Here is a 25,466-nt window from a genome sequence, read left to right on the forward strand (position 1 = left end):
TTGGACTCCCAATGTCATCATTGTTTTTATTCCCTTCCATTACCAGGGAGCAGGCATGAGGAAGGGAGGAAAGGCAATTCAGATGCCAGAGCAGCAAAGCAGATAAACCCAGCAAAGGGTATATTCACCAGAACGGTGGTTTGACTTGGTGTCAATTCAATTATCATTACAGCGTAAAGATGACCACAAGGCATGCTAATACATTTACCATTAAAAGATCAAATTATTTAGTCAGTAATAGTAACAATACCTCACTGGTTTGACAACTTATACCCCCTATCCATGATTAATAACAAAATGTAATTTGGCACAAGAAAAAAGCAAAATTTCATGGAAAACTTCTAGGCTTATTCTAAATCTATCTCAAAAGCATAAAACTTAAAGGTTATATAATTAACTACAAGTATACATGAGAACACTTTACTAGGGACTGAAAAAATTGAACCAAAGAATAATGAAATTATTCAAAATAACATAGAACTTTCATTAATTTTCTATTATTTTAGCTATTTCCTTCTCAACAACCAAAAAAGGATATCTTCCTCATTCATGGATAATAATACCAAGACTAAGAAGTGTACCAAATCACTAAACAATGACTACACAGCAGAAACTAAAACACAGTGTTGTCCGATTCCACACATATTGACGTCATAACATGATGGTGTGGTGGATTAAAGATTACCACAAATTCTTTGGGAAGGAGGGTTATTAAGCTGCTCTGACTGATGGAGTATAACAGAAGTGATATTCCAGGCCCAGATCCAGACTGTAATAAGACTTGTAGCTTCCAAGCTTCATCTCTTGAAATCCAGTCTATCCTCAAGTTCACTGATCCTTCCCTCATCCACTATTGATCACTGCCAACAAATTCAGCACATTTTTTATCAAGGTATCCTATTTTCCAGTTCTCAGATATCTATTTGTTTCTTCTTTTTTACCTTTCCCATATCTCATCATACCCCTCATCCCCATCTCTCATAATACCCTACAAGGTATCAACCTTCTCTTGTGAATTATTCAACATATTTATTGCAGTTATTTTAAAGTCCTGGTGGTGGGTACAGTATGGTAACAACACCTGAGAGTGGGGAGGCTATTCTTCTAATTCACAAACAACAATGTACTTCACAGTTACCACAATGAAAAAAAATAAATAAAATTTTACCTCAATACAAGAAAAGTCCTATACTGTTGTTTCCAACTGATATTTTAAATGTAAATCACTTTCACCTCTTTTTTAATATTTAATAATCTTGAGATATATTCTGGACACTGTTGATATGTTTTTACAAACTACAGATCCTGTTATTTTCCACAGTGTTTCCTGGGCATGGTGCTACAAAATGGGAAAAGGATTCTATTTTATCAATGAAAAACCAGAGGAATTTACCAATTCCCTTTAACATACCAACGCTGAAAACGCAAACTGTCTCCCCTGAGGCAAGTAGCCGCTCAAGTCTCTGCTCATCTCACTCATCCAGGCTTCCAATTTTATTTTCCCTGGGTCATTTGGAACTTTGCCCCATGCATGCACAGGCTTTGAGGAGATTTTATATGCTCAAATATAGACACTCACTTCGCTGTGACTCCCTACATTCTAGAAAATCTCCCTCAATTCCCAAACACCCTGCAGCCCCAAGTTCCATCCTCTGGCTTCTCAAGACCAAAAAAAATAATAATAAAAAAAACCAAGAGAGAAAAAGATTTCTGCCTTGCCCCTAGAGAAACTGAGAAATGCTCTGGGAGAGGATGGGAGTGTATGTGTCATTCAGCTTTCATTCAGATTCATAAACTACAGAAGAATTTGAATAGTATTCTTAGCTATGTACAATGATTTAAGTGATAAGAATGAATAAAAGAGAACTCTAAAAAATATTCTGAGTCTGAGAAAATATACCCAGAATATATATGAAGAGAAGACAGGGACTTTTCTTCAAAACTGAGATCCAAACCTCACTGGAGAGTGCATGGCTGCCAGCTACTAGCTGGTGAAATAATTTAATGCTTTGACCTGAGCCAAAGATTAAACACAGTCAGGAAGCCAAGGGTGACAGATTAGAAATCACAAATGAGGACTGGTAAGCCAGGAACCCTCCACCAGATGGCCAGGAGCCTGAGGCTAATGAAGGTGACACCGCAGACAGGCACTAAAAAACTGAAAACCTACTGCTGGACTGCCATGGAACCAAGGCTAGCAGGCAAAGCACTATGGGTCAGGGTTCGCAAATAGGAAAATCTCCACCAGACAGTCAGCAGAGAGAAGATGGCAGGCAGAGAATGGCAAGCCAGAACTTGTATCAAAAACTTACTAGAGAGTGAATGGCACTCATTATTACACATACACACTAGTGGCACCAGTGGAGACAGCAGGAATGGAAACATACCAGATCTGAGAAGAGCAGGAAAACCCAGTCCTGCAACAATATAACTTATGCACTATCAGATAATGAATCTTAAAATTTCTTGACAAATGATATGTATCCATGGAATCTAGGAAGTCAGTAAAGAACAGATTTAGAGAGGCAATAAAATTATTAAATGACAAAGTATATAAATGTGGATCTAACCCATCGATTTCCTTCTTTTAAGGACTGAATCCCTTTCAACTCCGGCCAAATTTTGTTCATTCTTCACTGCTTTTATAAAAATATAAACATATACACATACACTTATATCTTATTCTGTATATAGTCTGTGTCTCTCAGATTGGGGGAGAGGGGAGAGAGAGAGAGAAACAGAGATAATGACAGGGCGGAGGGGAGCACACTTGCAAACGCATGCGCAAGGTTCTAACTTAGCCACTAGAAGGTTAACTATTCAAGCTATTCTTCCATTACTAGGAGCCAAAAGCTGAGTAATGATTTGACACAGAATCTACAGAATACTGTAAGCAGAGGAACTGTTAACAATTTTGTTTCAGACTACCTACTGTGAGGTTTATGAAATGTATAGTCATGCTGGCATTAAGCAGTGCACATAATTTTCACAAACAATAAACCCTTGTCCTAAATATTCTCTGTGGAAAAAATTCCACTAGGCTTAAAGTTTAGAAGTTTTTATTCAAAGCCAATGAAAATGTCTCCTCTAATTGCCCAGATAATGCTAAACTTTCAATATATTTCTAAGTCATAATTTGAAACATCAAACTTTCTAATATTAATGCCAAAAAACAATAATGTCCATAAAATTATGACAAATTTTTAAAGCATTTCTAGGAAAAAGAATATACTTTCATTTGTTATAAGTCCATAATGTTTAAATACATGAAGGAGGGTACCTATTTTGAAGGGTCGGATTCCACAACACTATTTCAGATCAGACTATTCTTTACAACAAAGGTGGTTCCAACATGGAACATGCCAGTTTTAATATTAGTTCATAATCTTTTTTATATCACTGTGTGTGACTTTTCAAATGTTCTAGGCAAGAGACCAATAAACCAAAATCCGGCCAGAACTACTTAAAAGCAAAATTTTCCTTTTAGTTCTTTTGGCAATACTTTGTGAAACACCCAAAAAGAAAGCTATGCTACAACTCAAACAAGTTTGGCACCAAACACCATGGAAAATTATTACCTTATAAAAGACATGTGTATCGTTTGAAATGTATACTGTTCTAATTGAGGTAAAAAAATAATTTAGCAATGGTAAAAATCTGTAAGTGTTGCTGTATATCGAAGTATTCATCGTGTGGACACAATCCACAGTTGAATTAAAGTGTCAGGGGAGCAGCATAATTTGTCCATGGGGAGTGGGGAGGGGACATGGGTAGGAATTAGAACCTACAAGGACCAGAAAAGTGGGCTGAAAATATTGGAGACATGACAAGAGAGCACACCCAGGCACCAAATGGAGTCTATGAGGAAAGTCATGGAGAGGTCTACAGAATAGCTGGTTCTGTGTAGCTATAGCCTCAGCAGGTTCCCTGCTGGACTGTGGTGATAAGCCAGAGCTAGCTGATGATCAGCACTGCTACCAATCAAGAAACAAACTAGACAGTGAGCTAGAGACAGAGAAGAGAGGCAGTTTTGTGTATATTGGTTACTCTGTTTGAAAGTAAAAGACAAAATGACCTTAAGGAAAAAAATAGTTTCTGTTTTACATCTGGCCTTCTAAATATCACTCATCTTGTTCTTTTTGCAAACATAACCCAGAAAAGTAGTTCCCAGTTTAAGCCAACTGACACAGCATTCTACCACCAGCACGCAGGATATAATGAATAAACATTTTTTTTAATAATAAATTTTATTTTTATATTCCCCATACAATTGCAGCCCCCCATTCTGACCCCAATCCCTCCCTCCCACCCCCGCCCCCCTAAAAGTGTCTCTGGTTCGTAGTTTTTTGTTGATTTTGATTTTCACTTTCTTATAGTTATTCGTTTTCCTGGTCCCTTATTTAAGTTTTCTAGATTCCTGCTATGAGTGAGACCATCCGGTATTTTTCTTTTTCTTTTTGGCTTATTTCGCTGAGCATGATCCCTTCCAGTGCCATCCATGTTGCTGCAAATTGCATGTGTTTATCTTTTTTGAATGCTGAGTAATATTCCACGGTATATATGTACCACATCTTCTTGATCACAAATGCATCTTTTGGGCATTTGGGTTGTTTCCAAAGCTTAGCTATTGTAAACAGTGCTGCTATAAACATAGGGGTGCAGGTGTTCTTTGGAATGGATGTTTCTGTGTCCTTTGGGTAAATACCTAGGAGTGGAATTGCTGGATCATATGGAAGCTCTATGTTTAGTAGGTCCAGAAATCTCCACACAGCTCTCCACAGTGGTTGGACCAGTTTGCACTCCCACCAACAGTGCAGAAGAGTTCCTTTTTCTCCACAACCTCGCCAACATTTGTTGTTGCTAGTTTTTTTAATATGTGCCATTCTCACTGGTGTAAGATGGTATCTCATGGTAGTTTTGATTTGCATTTCCCTGATGACAAGTGATGTTGAACATTTTTTCATATGCCTGTTGGCCATTTGCATTTCCTCTTCAGAGAAGTTTCTTTTTAGCTCTTCTGCCCATTTTTTGACTGGATTCTTTTCTTTGTTGTTGTTAAGTCTCATCAGCTCTTTGCAGATTTTTGTGATCAGTCCTTTATCATTAGTGTTGTGTGCAAAAATGTTCTCCCAGTTGGTGGGGTTTCTCTTTGTTTTTGTTATTGTCTCTTTTGCTGTGCAGAAGCTCTTTAATTTGATGTAGTCCCAGCTGTTTATCTTCGCCTTCACTATCACTGCTTTGGGTGATGTGTCTGTAAAGATGTCTTTGATGTGCAAATCACGTAGTGTTTCGCCTATATTTCCTTCTATATATTTTATGGTTTCAGGTCTTATGTCTAGTTCTTTAATCCATTTTGAGTTGATTTTGTGTATGGTGTGAGGTAGTGGTCAAGCTTCATTCTTTTGCATGTAGCGACCCAGTTTTCCCAGCACCATTTATTGAACAAACTTTCTTTGCTCCAATGCATAGTCTTTGCTCCTTTGTCAAAGATTAGTTGACCATAAATCTGTGGGTTTATTTCTGGATTTTCTTGAATAAACATTTTTTTATTAATTCATCTACATAACTAAACACATATTATATGAGGAAAAATATTATAAAATCATTTTGTTATTATTTTAATGATATGTATTCTTTCATGATAAAACATGCCCTTAGGATATCTCACCATATTTTTCCCATCAATGCACAATTTTTCTAAAGTAAAATTTTTCTCTTGGCCATAAACTGCTAAATTACCACTCAGTTGCTAAGACATATACTAAATAAATTAGCATAAAAGGTAATAGGTATAAGTGAGATCAAAATTTATTTCATGATCTATTCTAATCATTTCATTATCTAAGTATGAGCCATGCAAAATGTCCTTTAGCATTCAAGTGAATCAAAAAGTTTTCCATTTTGAACCTTATTTCTTCCCCCTAAATAATGGCATCTCTTTGCTAGAACACACAACAGTTCATTAGGTGATCGTGGAATGTGTTCATGTATTTATTTGCATGTACACCCTTGTATAGTCATTCCATTGACTATATACTTAATACTAATATATCAAGTAGGTGCTACAACTAAACAGATACAGTCCTTGTCTACACAGGACTCATAGTCTCATAATCTAGCATGGAAGTGTGACAGTTTATAACCAGCTTCAAGAATAATTCTGATGCTAGGCAGAAAAGAGGACCTTTAGAAAAAAAAAAAAATTTTTGCCTTTTATCTTGTTATTTTAATAGATAGTACTTAATTCCTTTCTGCATTCTTTAGGTTTTTTTTTTTCTAACTTTGTAAAATTTTAGTTTGTTTTGTTCTTTGTGGTATAATTATTAATAAAAGCAAGGCTGTGGTTTTTCTCTGTGTTCCTCAATTTTACCTTTAGTTTCTGATATGTATTTTTAAGTTTATTATTACTGTTAACTCTTACTGAGTTTGGATAATCTAGTCTGGGAGAGACAATAAAGCCTTCCCTGGGTATGAAAAAAACTACCTGATATCAAAAAGATATGTTGCAAGATAGGAAGGACAGATAGAAAAGAGGAGGAAACATATATTTTCTAACTAAAACAAAGTGAGAACAGCTAGAGCATTTTGAACAGGAGGGTGAAAGAGATAAGACAAGAGCACAGCAAAAAATGACAGCCCAGCAAGTAACCATACAGTACAGCATCTTATATCTCTGACCTTCCAAAATCATTCAATGAAGGAAAGTTATCCATAACCACAATCTGTACATCTACTCTTTTTTGGCCACAGACCACATGCCTTTCAGTTAGATTAAGATGTGTTTCTTTTACATATCTGATTTCATATGACCAAAGTTACAATAGACTGGTTTCTGCTAAACTCTAAGGAAATGGTAAGTACTTGCTTTTTTTTGCTTCCAAAATGCTAAGTTACACTCTTGATTTAAAAAATAAAAAGTCAACTCCATATCTCAAAGCCATATTAATCACTGAGCTATTCACTGGCTCTGTAGTTTTAATTTTTGACCTAAAGTTTTTAATCAGTTTTCCATAAATTCCCAAAATATAGCCCCAATACAAATGTTCCTAGAAACAAAACCTAAGAAATGAGACACATTCTCTACTATAGTCTCCAGAAACAAAGGCAAACAACTTTAGATTCCTGACCTCCAGAATAGCGAGAATAAATGTGTTTAATTAAATTTGTGCTAATTTGTTACAGCATGGATAGAAAACCAATACACTTCCCCAAACTCAAAACACCTTGGACATTGCTTCAGGGTTCAGCCTTTGAATTTCTTTTATTCTACACCCATTCATATGCTGATCTTCATTAACTCCAAGGCATTAAAGGTGTATGCATTTAGATTTCCAAAATACATACCTCCTCTGGACTTATCCACTCATTTATGGATTCACATATCTACCTTCTTAACACTTTAAACTGTATATCTCAAAGGAATTTCAAATTTAGCAGTCAAAACCAAATACTTCATCTGACCCCACAAACCTTTTTCACCAGCACATTCAATCTAAATGAATGGCAATTATATGTACTATATTCTAGTTTTTTAGAGCAAATTCTTGGGTCTCTGACTCCTTTCTCTAATGCCTCAGATATAATGTATTGGCTAATCTCCTCAGTTTACCTTCAAATATATTCATAAGCATAAGCATTTACAACATTCTATACTATCCAAGTTTTCCTAATTTTAGAGTAGATGATTTGGACCACAGATCTGCACACTCGCTTTAAGATACTCTGAACAACAGGCAGAGCACCCACTGCAGCTATCCCTCAAGGTTCAGCCCAGATAACACAGGCAAAAACATCTATTTTCCAATCTTTTCCTGAAAGGAGTCTAACTGCTTATCTCACAAGTTATGCCTGAGGATTGAGCTGCTAATTTAAGACTCAATTACAAATCAAAAAAGACATGAAAAGCGATAAGACACAAGTATGAAGGATAATAAGAAACTAGGTATGAAAATTATACAATAAGCTGGATAACAAAGAAGATATAGATAAGTTCCTAGAAACATACAACCTAAAAGAGTGCTGGTAGGAATGTGAATTACAGTCCCATGGAAAACAGGAGGTGGTTATTCAAAAAATTGTAAGAGAACTACAATACAATTCAACAATACACTATTGGGCATATCCACAGGAAATAAAACACCACCATCTCAAAGAACTATACAAACTCTCATGTTCATTGGAGCACTATTCACAAGGGTCAAGGTATGAAAGTCTGCTACTGGATGAACCTGAACAACATTATGGTAAGTGAAATAAGTCATAGAAAGTCAAACACATGCTATCACTTCTATGTGAAATCAAAAAAAGCTCAACTCAAATAGTAGAAAGTTATTCTCAGAAACTATAACGTGGAGGAAATAGGAAAAGGTTAGTAAACGGAGGTGGGCACAAACTTTTAGTTAAGACTATGGGCTGAGGAGCTAATGTTAACATTTTGATTGTGACTATGGTTGATAACACTATACTGTGTGACTGAAATCGATGAATAGGCTATACTTAAATGTTCTCACCAAAAAAAGTGTGGGGGGAAATATATGAGGAAAGCGATGAGTTAACTTATTCAGGAGAGGGGCGATCCTTTTACATGTCACAATGTATATATGTACAGATTACACTGTACACTTTAAATCTCAATTTTACTGGACTTCCACGTGCAAAAAAATAAAACTAGACCACTACCTTTCACCGTGCACAAAAGTCAACTCAAAATGGATAAAAGAACTGGACATAAGATCTGAAACCATAAAATATATAGAAAATATAGGTAAAACATTATAAGACATACATCTCGGAAACATCTTTAAAGACTCATCACCCAAAGCAGTGATAGTGAAGGCAAAGATAAACAGTTGGGATTACATCAAACTGAAAAGCTTCTGTATAGCCAAAGAGACATTAACCAAAACAGACAGACACCCCACTGATTAGGAAAAAAATCTTTGCACTCCATTCAGCTGATAAGGGACTGATCACAAAGATATACAAAGAACTCACAGGGGCTCAACAAAAACAAAATAAACAATCCAGTCAAGAAATGGGCAGAAGAACTCAAAAGACATTTCTCCAAAGAGGAAATGCAAATGGCCAACAGGCATATGAAAAAATGTTCAACATCCCTTATCATCAGGGAAATGCAAATCAAAACCACACTGAGATACCACCGTACACCAGTAAGAATGGCACACATCAAAAAAACAAGCAACAACAAATGTTGGCAAGGATGTGGTAAAAAAAGAATTCTCCTGCATTGCTGGTGGGAGTGCAAACTGGTCCAACCACTGTGGAAAGCTGTCTGGAGGTTCCTCAATCTACTAAAAATGGAGCTACCATAGGATCCGGCAATTCCACTACTAGGGATCTACCCAAAGGACACAAAAACAGTGATTCAACAGAGCACCTGTACACCTATGTTTATTGCAGCACTATTTACAATAGGTAAAACTAGGAAACAACCCAAATGCCCAAAAATAGATGACTGAATCAAGAAGATGTGGTACATATACACAATAGAATATTATTCAGCCATGAACTCATGCCATTCGCAGCAACGTGGACGGAGCTAGAAGGAAGTATGCTCAGTGAAATAAGCCAGAAGAAAAAAAAAAAACAGCAGATGGTTTCACTTATAACAGGAATATAGGGGAACCAATTAAGATAGCAGTGTAAAAAAAAAAATAATAACAGTATAAAACACAACAAAGCAAAAACAGACAATTATACACCCAGAGACATACTACAGGGGAGGAGGAGGGAGAGGGATCAGAGGGAGGGAGGGAGGAGCACAGGGGACTGGGGTGATGGTGCATGGATGCCTTGGGGAAGGAAATTCTATGGGGACTACACCTGAAGGGGTTGGGGGGAAGCAAATATTGTTTAAAAAAAATTTTTAAATGACAAATGTTAAAATAAAAAAAAGAAAAAAGAAATAAATAAATAAATCTCAATTTTATTTGTCAATTAAACCTCAATAAACCTGAAAAAACTAAAATTTATACAGTAACTTACAAAGGAGAGACAATCTAGTCATAAGCACCTAATGACCCATTCAATAAGTGTTTACCTAATGAAATATTTTTGTCAAACTACTGCTGAGCAAACTCCTTGACTATAATTTCTCCTAAGTTGAAAGGTTAAAAATATTAATGTTTAATCAATTCTGTAACTTGTAGTTCAGAAATTACTGGTGGGTTTATGCACTGATATTATAGTTCTGTCCAGTTTAAACCTATTTAATATGGTCAATCCAAATAAGTCAAAATAACAACTTTTGCTATGGTTTGGTTTGGTTTTTTTACCTCCAAATAGGACCTATTTTTTTACTTATCTTTCCTTACATAAGCTCTTGGCATTCTTTTTCTAATTAATATGCTAAATTCAAAATATGTACATAAACAAGTTATGTAGACCAGAGGCCATATGATTTTCTATAGTCAAATTCCTTGTGACGTCTGTGATGAAAAACAAAATTCAAATACAATAGATCTTCATGTACAATGAACACCCTAAATGGTAGTTCCCAAATTTCAATAATCAGGAATACTTGCCACACTTGTTGGTTAAAGCACAAATCATCGGATCCTGTTCCCAGGGTTCTGAATAAGATGGTCTGAGGGGGAAAAACCAGAGTTTGCATTGTAGGTTCCAAAGCATGCTGGTGGTACAGGTCTGGGAAGCAAGGTGTCAGTGCATAAGAACTTAAAACTCCATAAAATGCTATTGAAAAGTTGCCTTTCCATCTGGCGGCAGCCATCAGGTAAGCCAAAATGGGCACTTACAAGTACATCCAGGAACTATGGAGGAAGAAGTCCAATGTGATGCGCTTTCTTCTCAGGGTGCGCTGCTGGCGGTATTGCCAGCTGTCGGCCCTCCACAGGGCACCCCGCCCCACCCGGCCGGATAAAGCGAGAAGACTGGGATACAAAGCCAAGCAAGGTTATGTCATACATTGGATTTGTGTGCACCGTGGTGGCCACAAACGTCCAGTTCCAAAGGGTGCAACCTATGGCAAGCCTGTCCACCATGGTGTAAATCAGCTGAAGTTTGCTAGAAGCCTTCAATCTGTTGCTGAAGAGCGAGCTGGACACCACTGTGGAGCTCTGAGAGTCCTGAATTCTTACTGGGTTGGTGAAGATTCCACGTACAAATTTTTTGAGGTTATCCTCATCGATCCATTCCATAAAGCTATCAGAAGAAACCCTGACACCCAATGGATCACTAAACCAGTCCACAAGCACAGGGAGATGCGGGGGCTAACATCTGCAGGCCGCAAGAGCCATGGTCTTGGAAAGGGCCACAAGAACCACCACACTATTGGTGGTTCTCGCCGTGCAGCTTGGAGAAGGCGCAATACTCTCCAGCTCCACAGTTACCGCTAATAAGTAATGTTTGTAAAATTCTTACCTAAAAAACAATTTAGGATAGTTAAAAAAAAAAGAAAATTACTACTCTGCTGTGAGAATTATGAGATTATCTTTAAGTTTTTGATTAATATGTAGCTTTCTTCTATCTATTCTTTGGAATATATTTGTTCTTTGTAATATAAGTGTTTATATAAAATGAAAAAATTCTTTCATTAACCTTGGGAAATGTGGTAGATGTGTTCCAGTTCAGCAAGATCAGGCTATAAAATAGGATATTTAATTTAAAAACTCAAATTAATAATGTCTAGCATCCATATGATTAACAACCAATTGAAGGTGAATACATTTATTCCAAATTCATCTTTGTAAGAAAATACAAAGCACAGCATATTAGTCTTACAATTAAAATTAATTCTAGTCAACATCATCTCATTTTAAAACAATAACTGAGAGTCTATACTGATTCTCAAATTAATGTATGCATAGGATTACCCTATAACTAAAATAGGAGATATTTTAAGTGTCAATATTCATATTGCTTTTATTTCATATTCCTAACTTTTTCATCTATTTCAAACTATTTACTGACTAACATCCCAGGTACTCTAACTTGCCATTGGAAATATGCATATCATTGGAAAGTATGTAGTAAGCCCAATACCTGATATTTAATATCTGTTTAATCAATAAATATGCAAATGAATAGTATCATTTATATTAGTACAAAAAATATTCCTATATCATGTATAAAAACATAGGAAATCCAGTATAATCTAAATATGAAAGAATTATTTTCTATTTAAAGTCACTTGCCTTTAATTCAATTTTAATTAACAAAACATCTAAGCAATTATGCAGACAATTTACCACAGCAGGTCTGAAACTGCTTTGGAAAGACCTGCGTACTGAGCAGCCCTCAGTCAGCATCTGGGACAACTTGACTTTCACAGCATTCCCAGCAGTTATCTAGAAAAGGTCCACTAGTCTCAACCATTTGCATAAACAATATGGTTTAAGCAGCTAAACACCAGTATTCTTTTGAGAATCTGAATTTTTGTATGTGCTAAACAAAGGATATCAAAGAGACCACCTCTCATCAGGACCTTGGACACTGAGTCTCTAATGAGCACCCACCTGCTGCTAGGGGGAAGGTGTATTTTGTTTGCCCCTTCTGGGGAAGAGGGGGACATAAGGAAAATTCATCATGGATTGCTCCAAGTCTCCACCTGTGTCTGTTTCTTGTTTTGAGTTAACCGTGTTTCCTTACTGCTTCACTATGTCAGCCAGGAACACAACTATATGCTGAATCATAGGAGTTTTTCTAGCAAATTTCCAAGGGGAAAGGTAGTCTTGGGGACTCCCAACACAACAGCTTTTTTCCAAAAGCCAATATTCTTACCTGCTGATAAGCCTCATAGATCACATCAAATAGAAAAGCCTGTGGCATTTCACTTGCTCTATATCTGGCACGTTCCAGTGAGTGGTCCAAGCAGCCGTCAGAAGAGGGACTGATGACAGTAGATACAAGAGGTCGAATTGCTCCTGCAGCCTGAAAAACAAATACAATAGAGGCAAATAAATTTCACCTAGACAATATTTAAAGAAAAATTCAAACTCTATCTCAATTTTAAAACATCCTACTCCTTCAAAAAACTACCTTCAAACATTTGAACAAATGTCTATTTGGTTCAAAAATTATTTCCCATCTCATGATATTACAGCTCCCTATACTTAGAGACAGAAGTAACTTCTTTCACTGTAGACTCAAAATCCTTTTCACCAAGGCCATTGAAGTCAAATACTAAAAAAAGGATGCTAAGACAATTGGGTATTCCTTGAAGATGGAAGGGGACAGACAAACTATTGTAAAAGAATTAAAATGGATTATATATGAATATTTACTAATTAGTGTGCTGTGAACTAATTTAATTTACACATTACATAATTTTTTTCTAATTCAATATTTTTTCTAATTCAATATTATTTTTTTATTTAAATTTTATTTTTATATTCCCCATACAATTACAACCCCTTTATTTTGACCCCAAGCCCTCCTTTCCCCGCCCCTAAGCCCCATAGAGTGTCTCTGGTTCACAGCTGTTTGTTGATTTTGATATTTTCTTTCCTATAGTTATTCTTTTTCCTGGTCCCTTATTTAAGTTTTCTAGATTCCTGCTATGCGTAAGACCATCCGGTATTTTTCTTTTTCTTTCTGGCTTATTTTGCTGAGCATGATCCCTTCCAGCGCCATCCATGTTGCTGCAAATTGCATGTGTTTATCTTTTTTGAATGCTGAGTAATATTCCATGGTGTATATGTACCACATCTTCTGGATCCAGTCATCTATTTTTGGGCATTTGGGTTGTTTCCAAAGCTTAGTGCTGTTATAAATAGTGCTGCTATAAACATAGGAGTGCAGGTGCTCTTTGGAATTGATGTTTCTGTGTCCTTTGGGTAAATACCTAGGAGTGGAATTGCTGGATCATATGGAAGCTCTATGTTTAGTAAGTCAAGAAATCTCCACACAGCTCTCCATAGTAGTTGGACCAGTTTGCACTCCCACCAACAGTGCAGAAAAAGGTACACATTACATAATTAAGAAAAAACTGCATAATATTCCAAAAATGAGACTCAACAGCAACCCAATGTATTCATACCTTGCTCTAATTTCTGAGAAAAGTAGTCCCTTCAAACACAGGCTCACATCAAAGTTTCTTCAGGCAAGATAGCCATTAATTCCAGTTGCTCTAATGAAAGATCTGTCCCTTTAACAGATACATCTAAACTTTATGTAAAGAGATATTTTCCTATCACATAATTTGCCCTTTATCTTTAACAGAGTACCACTGTAATGTGGTAGTGAAGGTCACTGCCAGTCAGCTCCCTCACTGAAGTAGCCTTAAAATAGGAAAGGCAGTTAAACACACCTTATATTGATTGCAAAATGTACTATCTTTATACATAATTGCCACATGAGGATTGTGCAAATGCAGCAAATTTATTCTTAAGAAGACCAACATCCAAGCCAGATAGACAGTTCAGGAACTAATTTACAAAAGCCAAGGTATTTTTTGGTCACCATCTCCAGTAGCTCAAGTAGAAATCTGGAGTCTCGTTATAAAAGCAAAAATGAGGAGACAGAGAGGAAACAGGGAGGGAATGATTACCAAGTAGGATAAAGGAAGATAAGGAGCAAGTTTAACTCCTATCAAAAAAGTTTAAAAGATAAAACAAGCAAGAAACACATGTAACACACACATAGATATACACAGCTCAAAGGAAAAAATCAGATTTCCAGTTTAACTACTTACAGGTCCTCCTGAGATTCTATGTCTGACCATCAAGTAAAGATTATTTAGAAGAGAACATGAGCCATCCAAAATGTCAGCAAGATGAGTTCTCTCCAAGCAAAACAACTATAACTAGTGAAAATTATTAAAAAACCAACCATTTAAAGTCTTTGAAAATTGTCCTAAAGGCATTCAGTAATAAAGAAACATTACTCAAGAAAGTCTTCAATATCTTAGTGGTAAGAACAGAGAGCCTGTGATACTAGAGCCAGGATTAGTTACTTCCTTCATTCCCCACCAAGTTCAATGTGATTGAAGTTTCCTCTGAATAATAAGGGTAAAAAGATAGGGTTCCTACTTCCCATAGCTCACAGAGGCACGGGGAGACTGTCAACAATCACTATTTCCTCAGCTACATATTATAGAGGCTAAATTATAAGCAAGTATATCCAAAAGATTGGAGATCTTTTCTCCATGTAGCTTTCACTCATAGAGCAGAGAATCTGCCTCGTGGTAGACAGAGAATACTGGAGTCCAGATAAACCTGTTGCAGATAACAAACAGGCACTAAGGTTCCATACCAGGAGAGGCAAAAAGAAAAGCCTTCCAATGTTCCCGTACAACACTCTATTCATTAGAAGGGGGTTCACTCTGCTTCCATGCAAAACAAAGGGTCACCAGGGACTCCAAACTGTTAAAGGCAAAATGCATGTTGCCTATATGAGGGGCTCATTGTCAGTTGCACAAATAAAGCAAAGTAATCAAACTCTTGTGTGTCCAAAGACTTTCAATTGGTGGACAGAATGAGAATAGGGAAGAGAAGGATTTCAATATACAGATTCCCAATCAAACTCCAAAATCACCCATCCCCTCGTGGGTAAATGCCTAGCCAAACAGGCATGGACCAGATCTGAAATGCCAGGAAAAGGAGTCTAAGGTACTTCCTGGCAAAGAAAAAACAAGCAATAGGTAGTGCAGGGTCAGGTGTCTGGGGGAAAAGATACCTAAAGTTTAAAACATGTCAATCAAACTGGAAAATCAACCAGAGCTCAAGATGGCTGCTGTTGTCTCTGAAGAGCCAGCATAACAAAGCACTAAGACTACAAAGAGTAAAGACCAGGTAGTCTACCCATGTGTCCTCCAATCCTCTCCCATTCCACAAACAATGGCAACCTCCATGCATCCTCCTTCCCAGCATCCCCATATTCAGGAAGTTATATTAACAGCATGCCAGGAGCTGTAATCAGATGTCTGAGGTATGGAGATGAGGGGGGTGAAATCCATAACATCCTGCCCCAATTTCTCCTTGCCAGTTCTGATCCCAGTCACATCAGTCAACCTGCTCTAACAACTCCAAGAGAAATAGGACACTATACCTCTCCACACCTCCAGATCAGTGATACAGTGATTTCCTAGGGTGAGAGAAAATTCTTAGAACAGAGAGCTATGAAAACTCTCCTCAAAGAAACTCATTTTACCTGGAACAAAATATGAAGTTCAAGCCTAAAAGCATTGTTAAAAGAAATGGAAATTACCATAGTAAGCAATTAAGAGGATGCTGGTAGCCATGAGAGCAAAATAGCCCAGCTAGTTTATCAGGCAAGCAAGGAAAGAGACAGCTAACAGAGAATCAGAACAAAACTTGAGACACTGGCCTGAAAAATCCACCCCAGCAAAGAGGTTAGAACCTAAGTGGATGAAACTATAGAAAAATTTATGCCCTAGGCACTGTTTAAAAAAAAAAAACAAAAACACTAGCAGGTAATGAATGGAGCTTAGTTGCATGTGATAACAGAGATTCACATTACAAGACAGATCAGGGAAAGAAACTAAGAGCCTTGCTAAAACCACTAACATCCCAAAATGACTACAAACACAGCCAAGACTGCACCTCCAAGAAGCGACAGGCTTCACCCTATAGAGCAAAACACCTTCACTGATATAGAACAGAGAAGCCACAAACAAGCCAACTATAAAGCCTGGAAAAGATGAAAGACTATTGGCCTCCCCGGTAGCGCAGCGGTTGAGCGCTGGGTTGCAAAGCTGCACGCAGCCTCCGGTTGGATCCCCGGCTGCTCCCCGGCCACCAGGAGGAGGGTCCCACATGGCGCACAGACCTCTCCTGCTGCCCGCTGCTCCCCTCAGCAGTGTACTTCGGTCCTTCTGCCTGCTCTGCTCCCCGCTCTGGCTCTGGTGAAGTCTCTCACCCTCCCGCGCTTCTGACTGTACCCAGTGTTTGTATAAATAAGTAAATAAATCTTAAAAAAAAAAAAAAAGATGGAAGACTATCAATATCGGTGAAAATAAATTATCTAAAATATTCAATTTTCAACAACAACAAAAAAAGGAAGACATGTTCAAGCAAGAAAGCATTATCTATACCAAAAAAGAAAAAAAAAAAGAAAAAAAACCTGCCTGTGAAAAGGCCCAGATGCCAAACTTTGCAAATGACTTCAAATCAGCTATTGCAAATATGTTTAAAGTAATTAATAAAAGCATGTTTAAACATGTAAATCAAGGTATGATGACAGTATTAACTGCTAATATCAACAATGTTAAAACACAGATGTTAGTTTAAAAACAACTAGAAAATCGAGAGTTGAAAACTAGAATAATCAAAACAAACAAGAGGAAAAGAATCCACAAACTTGAAGTCAGATCAACAGGGATTATGTATGCTTAGAACAAAGAAAAAAACAGAATCACAAAGAAATGTGCCATTAAGCATGGCAACATTTTCAAAACGGGGGTTCCAGAAAGAGAACTGAGAAAGGAGCAGAAAAAATACTCAAAGAAGTAACTGAAAATTTCCCACGGTGAAGGAAAAATATTCAGTCATTTATCAACTGAGTCAACTCTAAATAGAGTAAACACAAAGAAATCCCTATCTAGACAACTCATACAAAAAAAAAAAAAAAATGCTGAAGGCTACAGGAAAAAAAATCTTGGAAACATCAAAAGAAAAATGCTTTATCATTAACAAGAGAAGTCCAGTGAGATTAACAATTGATTTTTAGAATAATGAAGGCCAGAAGGCATGGGGTAGTATAGAACCTATTGAAAAAAAAGATGTGTCAAAGATTTTAAGTCCAGCAAAATTAACATTTGATAAATGATAGCAAAATGAAGATTGACTGTGAACAGAAACCTAAAGAATTCTTTGCTATCCATTGATCCTACCAAAAAAAAAAAAACCCTGAATATGTTCAAGCATAAATAAAATAAAATAACCACAGACTTTTAATTCAAATCCACTTGAAAAAATAAAGGGCAATATGAAAAGGTAATGCGTAATTATAAAAGACAGTATACAAGCATATTTCTTTCTTATATTAACTGGTTTAAAAAGCAATTATATAAAACAAAAATCAGTTAAGTGAATTGATTTATCTATAACCTACTGAAATGTAATTTATTTCACAAAAAAACCACAACAGAGCCAAAAGGATTAAAGGTATATTGGAGTAAGGAAAAAAATACCAAACGGTAACTTGATTCTACAGTAACAAGAAATAACTAACAATAGTATACTAGGAAATTAATATGACAAACTAATTATACATGTATTATCTCTCTCTTAGCTTCTGTATGTTTCAAATTATAAAGTAATAAGTATAGCAGATGTTGTGTTTATAACATACATAGATGTAATAAGCATAATAGTAATAGCACTGAAATGGAAAAGAGAACAGAGCTATATAGAAGTAACATTTCCATCTCTCACTGGAATTAAGGTAGCATAAATGAAGGAAACTGTGGTAGATAAGCATTTTAAACCCTAGAACAATATTAAAAAAGCAAAAACAAAAAAATAAAGTGAGAATATAAAGAAATTAATGTTACACAGAAAATATTCACTTAATTAATGCAAAACAATGAGAGAGAATAAAGACATGAAACAAAAAGTAGAAGCATAAATCTGGCTATATCAATAGTAATACTATGTTTGAATTGACTCAGCAAGTCAATAAAAAGGCAGAGACTGCCAAACAGGATTTTAAAAAACAGCTATATGGAGTCTATAGGAGAGACACATTTGAAATTCAAAGATACAAATATTGAAAGTAAAATGATAAAAAAGGATACACCATGCAAATAGCAACCATAGGAAAGGCAGAGCAGCTACAGTAGTATCAGGGAAGAAATAAATATTGAAAGTGCTAACAGAGATAAACAGAATGTTTTATAATAAGGGTCAATCCAACAAGAAGGTAAGAATTTTGAACATTCATCTACTAGATTCCCACAATACAAGATGCAAAAATTGATAGAACTGAAGGGAGAAATAAACAATCCAACTATAGTTGGAGGTATATCAATACCCCACATTAACAATGGGTGTAAGAACTAGGCAGAAGACAACCACGGGAATAAAAGACTTGAAAGATATTCTAAACCAACTAAACCTAAAAGACAACTATTAACTATTCCATCAATAGTAGAAAACATGTTATTCTCAAGTGTTCATGGACAGATTAAACACTAGGCCATAAGCAAGACTTGATCAATTCTAAAGGATTAAAATCATACTAAGTATGTTTTCTGATCACAATAGAGCAAATTTAAAAGTGAATAAGGGAAATTCTCACAAATTTCCAAAATATAAGAATTTCACAAATATAAGAAATTGAACATCATACTTCTAAACAGTGAATGAGTCACAAAAAACTCACTAGGGAATTGGAAAATACTTTGAAATGAAACAAGATAATTTAAAACTTAGGTAATGCATTTAAAATCAGTGCTAAGAGAAAATTTATAGCTATAAAGTTATTTTTTTTCAGCCAGGGTTGGTTTTTTTTAATAATAATAAATTTTATTTTAATATTCCCCATACAATTTCAACCCCCCATTTTGACTCCAATTCCTCCCCGCCCGCCACCCACCCCCCCCCCAAAAGTGTCTCTGGTTCATAGATTTTTGTTGATTTTGATTTTCACTTTCTTATAGTTATTCATTTTCCTGGTCCCTTATTTAAGTTTTCTAGATTCGTGCTATGAGTGACACTATCCGGTATTTTTCTTTTTCTTTCTGACTTATTTCGCTGAGCATGATCCCTTCCAGTGCCATCCATGTTGCTGCAAATTGCATGTGTTTATCTTTTTTGAATGCTGAGTAATATTCCATGGTGTATATGTACCACATCTTCTTGATCCAGTCATCTATTTTTGGGCATTTGGGTTGTTTCCAAAGCTTAGCTATGTAAACAGTGCTGCTATAAACATAGGGGTGCAGGTGCTTTTTGGAATTGATGTTTCTGTGTCCTTTGGGTAAATACCTAGGAGTGGAATTGCTGGATCATATGGAAGCTCTATGTTTAGTAGGTCCAGAAATCTCCACACAGCTCTCCATAGTGGTTGGACCAGTTTGCACTCCCACCAACAGTGCAGAAGAGTTCCTTTTTCTCCACACCCTCGCCAACATTTGTTGTTGCTAGTTTTTTAATATGTGCCATTCTCACTGGTGTAACATGGTATCTCATGGTAGTTTTTGATTTGCATTTCCCTGATTACAAGTGATGTTGAACATTTTGCATATGCCTGTTGGTCATTTGCATTTCCTCTTCAGAGAAGTTTCTTTTTAGCTCTTCTGCCCAATTTTTGACTGGATTATTTTCTTTGTTGTTGTTGAGTCTCATCAGCTCTTTGCAGATTTTTGTGATCAATCCTTTATCATTAGTGTTGTGTGCAAAATGTTCTCCCAGTTGGTGGGGTTTCTCTTTGTTTTTTGTTATTGTCTCTTTTGCTGTGCAGAAGCTCTTTAATTTGATGTAGTCCCAGCTGTTGATCTTTGCCTTCACTATCACTGCTTTGGGTAATGTGTCTGTAAAGATGTCTTTGATGTGCATATCCCATAGTGTTTCGCCTATATTTCCTTCTATGTATTTTATGGTTTCAGGTCTTATGTCTAGTTCTTTAATCCATTTTGAGTTGGTTTTTGTGTATGGTGTGAGGTAGTAGTCAAGCTTCATTCTTTTGCATGTAGCGACCCAGTTTTCCCAGCACCATTTATTGAACAGACTTTCTTTGCTCCAATGCTTAGTCTTTGCTCCTTTGTCAAATATTAGTTGACCATAAATCTGTGGGTTTATTCTGGATTTTCTATTCGATTCCATTGGTCTGTGTGTCTGTTCTTGTTCCAATACCATGCAGTTTTGATGATTATGGCTTTGTAGTATAGCCTGAAATCTGGGAGTGTGATGCCTCCATTCCCTTTTTTTTTCAGGAGAGCTTTGGCTATTCGGGGTTTTTGGTGATTCCATATGAATTTCATCAATAATTGTTCTATTTCTTTGAAGAATAACATTGAAATTTTTATTGGAATAGCATTGAATCGGTATATTGCTTTTGTAGGATGGCCATTTTAATAATGTTTATTCTTCCAATCCATGAGCAGGGATGTCTTTCCATTTCTTTGTATCTTCTTCTATTTCTTTTAACAGTGTTTTATAGTTTTCTTTGTAAAGGTCCTTTACCTCTTTTGTTAAATTTATTCCCAAGTATTTGATTTTTTTTGTTTTGATAATAAAGGGGATGGTTTTTTTCATTTCTTCTTCTTCAGATTTATTGTTAGTGTATAGGAAGACTTCTGACTTTTGCATGTTGATTTTGTATCCTGCCACTTTGCTGAACTGATTGATGAGTTTAATTAGTTTTTCTATGGAGTTTTTGGGGTTCTCTATGTATATTATCATATCATCTGCAAATAGTGATAGTTTGACTTCTTCTTTTCCTATTTGGATTCCTTGTATGTCTTTCTCTTGTCTTATTGCTCTGGCTAGGACTTCCAGTATTATATTGAAAAGCAGTGGTGAGAGTGGACATCCTTGTCTTGTTCTAGATCTTAATGGAAATGCTTTCAGCTTTTCACCATTGAGAAAGATACTGGCTGTTGGCTTGTCACAGATGGCCTTTATGATGTTGAGGTTTGTTCCTTGTATCCCAAGAATTTCAAGGGCTTTTATCATGAATGGGTGTTGCACTTTGTCAAAAGCTTTCTCGGCATCTATTGATATTATCATATGGTTTTTTATATTTCTTTTTGTTGATGTGTTGGATAACGTTGATTGATTTTCGGATGTTGAACCATCCTTGTGTCCCTGGAATGAATCCTACTTGGTCGTGGTGAATTATCTTATGGATACACTGTTGGATTCTGATAGCTAAAATTTTATTGAGGATTTTGCATCAGTGTTCATTAGGGAGATTGGCCTATAGTTTTCTTTTTTTGTGTTGTCCTTGTTCGGTTTTGGTATTAGTGTAATGTTGGCTTCATAGAATGTGTTAGGTATTATACCTTCCTTCTCAATTTTTTGGAAGAGTTTGTGAAGGATAGGCACCAATTCGTCTCTGAATGTTTGGTAGAATTCATTTGTAAATCCATCAGGTCCTGGGCTTTTGTTTTTGGGGAGGTTTTTGATTACCATTTCAATTTCGCTAATTGTAATTGGTCTGTTTAGGTGTTCTATTTCTTCTTTGTCTAGCTTTGGGTGATTGTAGAGTTGTAGGAATTTGTCCATCTCCTCTAGATTGTTGAACTTGTTTCCATATAACTGTTCATAGTAGTTATTAATATTCTTTTGATTTCTGCTGTGTCCGTTGTGATTTCTCCTCTTTCATTTATTATCCTATTTATTTGTGCTTTCTCCCTTTGTGCCCTTGTGAGCCTGGCTAGGGGTTATCTATTTTATTTATTTTTTCGAAGAACAAGCTCTTGGTTTCATTCATCTTTTGGATTGTTTTTCAGTTTCGATTTCATTTTATTTCTGCTTTGGTTTTTATTATTTCTTTTCTTCTACTGGTTTTGGGGGTTTTTTTGTTGTTCTTTTTCTAGATCTTTGAGCTGCATCCATACATTTAGGAAATTGGTGTCCTCCTTGTCATTCAATTCAAAGAATTTTTTTAATTTCTTCTTTGATCTCCTCATTAGTCCAGTGACTTCCAGTAGTGTGGGTTTCAATCTCCATGAGGTAGGAGAGTACCTTGCCTTCTTTTTATGGTTTATTTCTAGTTTGATGCCTTCATGGTCAGAAAAGATGGTTGGTATGATTTCAATCTTGGTATATCTGTTGATGTTTGTCTTGTGCCCCAGTATATGATCGATCCTGGAGAATGATCCGTGTGCGCTTGAGAAAAATGTATACTCAGATTTTTTTGGGGTTTAGTGTTCTATATTTGTCTGTTAAGCCCAAGCACTCTAGATCCTTATTTAGAGCTTTAGTGTCTTTACTTATTTTTTGTCTTGTTGATCTATCCATTGTTGACAGTGGTGTGTTGAAGTCTCCCACTACGTATGTGTTTTTCTCTGATGTCTGTTTTCAGAGATGCCAATAGTTGTCTGATATATTTTGGTGCTCCTTCGTTTGGTGAATATATGTTAATGAGTGTTATTTCTTCTTGAAGTATTGTCCCTTGATCATAATGTAATGACCACTGGGGTCTCTTCTATCTTTTTAAGTTTGAAATCTGTTTTATCTGATATGAGTATAGCTGTTCCTGCCTTCTTTTTGGTCCATTTGCTTGTAGAATTGTTTTCCATCCTTTAACTTTGAGTCTATTTTTATCTTTTGCAGCTAAATGTGTTTCCTGGAGACAGCAAAAGGTTGGGTTTTGTTTCTTAATCCAGCCTGCAACTCTGTGTCTTTTTATTGAAGAGTTTAGTCCATTTACATTTAGAGTTAGTATTGATATGTTAGCATCTGTATTTGCCATTGTGTTTGTCTTTCCTTTGATTTTATTTATTTATTCTTTTAACAACTTTCTTTGGCCTTCTTTTGTTGTTATTCATCCCTCTGAGGTTCTGGCTTTAGGACTCCTTGTAGTATTTTTTGGAGTGGGGGTTTAGTCGTAATAAAATTCCAGAGTTTCTGTTTGTCTGAGAAGGTCCTTATTCTTTCTTCATAGAGGAAGGAGAGTTTTGCGGGATAGAGTTTCTTGGTTGGCATCTGTTTTCTTGGAGTCTTTTGACTATGTCCCTCCACTCTCTCCTTGCCCGTAGTGTTTCTTCAGAGAAGTCTGATGTCAGTCTGATTGGTTTCCCTTTGAATGTTATCTGTTTCTTCCCTCTTGTCAGTTTCATTATTTTTTCCTTGTCTTGGATTCTTGGGAGCTTTACTATTATGTGTCTTGCTGTATTTTTCCTTTCGTCGTGGAAGTTTGGTGTTCTTCTTGCTTCTTGTATATCAATTTTCAGCTCCTTCTTCGCGTTTAGGAAGTTCTCTTCCATTATATCCTTGAATATTTTCTCTGTTCCTACATCTCTCTCCTCTCCTTCCGGGATTCCTATAACTCTTGTATTTCCTTTCCTCATGGAGTCAGATAGTTCCCGAAGTCTTTCTTCGGTCTTTTTCCTTCGTACTTCTCCTTCCTTTTCTGTTTTAGTTCTTTTTATTTCTGTGTCTTCAAGAGTACTTATTCGTTCTTTCATTTCATCTATTCTGCTTTCATTGCTTTTCCCAGAGTTCTTTAGCGTCTCCATTAATTCTTTGATCTCCTGCATTTCTTTTACTTCCCTCTTTAGGGATTCAATTTCATTCTTCTGGTCATTAATTATTTTCCCTTATTGTTTTCCTTTATGACTTCTGTCAGTTTTTTAATCACAGCAATTTTAAATTCTCTATCTGGAAGGCTCAGAAGTTCTTCCAAGTTACTGTCGTTGCAATCTGGTAGATGGTTTTCTTTTTGCGGTGTGCTTTTTTGCTGAGTAGTTGCTGGGTTGCATGTGGTTTTTCTACTCCCTACTGCCTGTTTTCTAATTTGCCGTATTCCTTGTGACACTGTGTTGCTGGTACTGGACGGCATCTTGGGCGACCTTCCCAGCTCACCTCTGGCTCCTCTGGGGAACTTCTGCTGGGTTCACACAGTCTCCACCAAAGAAGGGTCCCTGCTGCAAATGCCGGTGCCAGGCACGCTCCCCTGCAAGCCCGGTCTGCCCCAGCGGTGGGTGCTGCTCCCCTCTGGGCTGGGACTGCAGGCTAGAAGGCGCCCGGCATGGGCAAGCCTCCCAGCTCACCTCTGGCTCCTCTGGGGAACTTCTGCTGGGTTCACACAGTCTCCACCAAAGAAGGGTCCCTGCTGCAAATGCCGGTGCCAGGCACGCTCCCCTGCACGCCCGGTCTGCCCCAGCGGTGGGTGCTGCTCCCCTCTTGGCTGGGACTGCAGGCTAGAAGGCGCCTGGCATGGGCAAGCCTCCCCTCTGTATCAGCCAGGGTTTAAAAGAGACTAAGCTGCATTAGCAAGTGCAATAGGTGGAAAGAAAAATTTAACACTATAGCTATAAAGTTTTACATGAAGACAATTCTGAAGTCAAAATTTTCTACCGTGGGCGAGTGGGAGGAAATGGAAGCTAAAGGAAGCGCCAGGTAGAAAAAGAGTATTAGAGCAGATAAGCAGAAGAGAAAAACCACTGAAAAACATTATTTGACTTAGAAAAAAGACACAAATTAGTAATTTGAGGAATGAAAGGGATGACATTTCTACCAACTCCACATAAATAAAAATGTAAGAGAAAACTCTGCACAATTATACTTTGACAAATTAGATAACAGATTAAATAAGCAATTTCCTAGAAAGACACAAATGATCGAAACTGACTCAAGAACAGAAAATCTTACTAGATCTGAGGCAAGTAAGGAAACAAAGTTGGAATTTTTTTAATTTCCCACCAAAGAAAAATCTAGGCTCCGATGGCTTCACCATACCAAACTGTCTTTCAATTTATACCAATTCCTCACACTATTCCAAAATGTAGAAGAGGAAGGAACACTTCCCAACTCATTCTATAAGTTCATTATTAGCCAATACCAAAACCAGACAAA

The 25,466-nt window shown here is 36.6% G+C and overlaps 1 protein-coding gene across 1 annotated transcript; it reads left to right on the plus strand.

Annotated features, from left to right (window-relative positions):
- The first annotated feature begins 10,726 nt into the window (after positions 1-10,726).
- Positions 10,727-11,419, plus strand: LOC119260098 (60S ribosomal protein L15-like). The gene has a single exon (XM_037528987.2). The coding sequence runs from the start codon at positions 10,764-10,766 to the stop codon at positions 11,373-11,375; it is 612 nt and encodes a 203-aa protein (XP_037384884.1). The 5' UTR covers positions 10,727-10,763; the 3' UTR covers positions 11,376-11,419.
- The last annotated feature ends 14,047 nt before the right edge of the window (positions 11,420-25,466 follow it).

This window comes from Talpa occidentalis, unplaced genomic scaffold (genome assembly GCF_014898055.3).
Source record: "Talpa occidentalis isolate TD23 unplaced genomic scaffold, MPIMG_talOcc4v2.1 talOcc4.51, whole genome shotgun sequence".
In the NCBI taxonomy this organism is placed as follows: domain Eukaryota; kingdom Metazoa; phylum Chordata; class Mammalia; order Eulipotyphla; family Talpidae; genus Talpa; species Talpa occidentalis.

Excerpts from the sequence above, each read along its gene's own strand:
- LOC119260098 (XM_037528987.2), top strand. The coding sequence starts at position 10,764 with ATGGGCACTTACAAGTACATCCAGGAACTATGGAGGAAGAAGTCCAAT.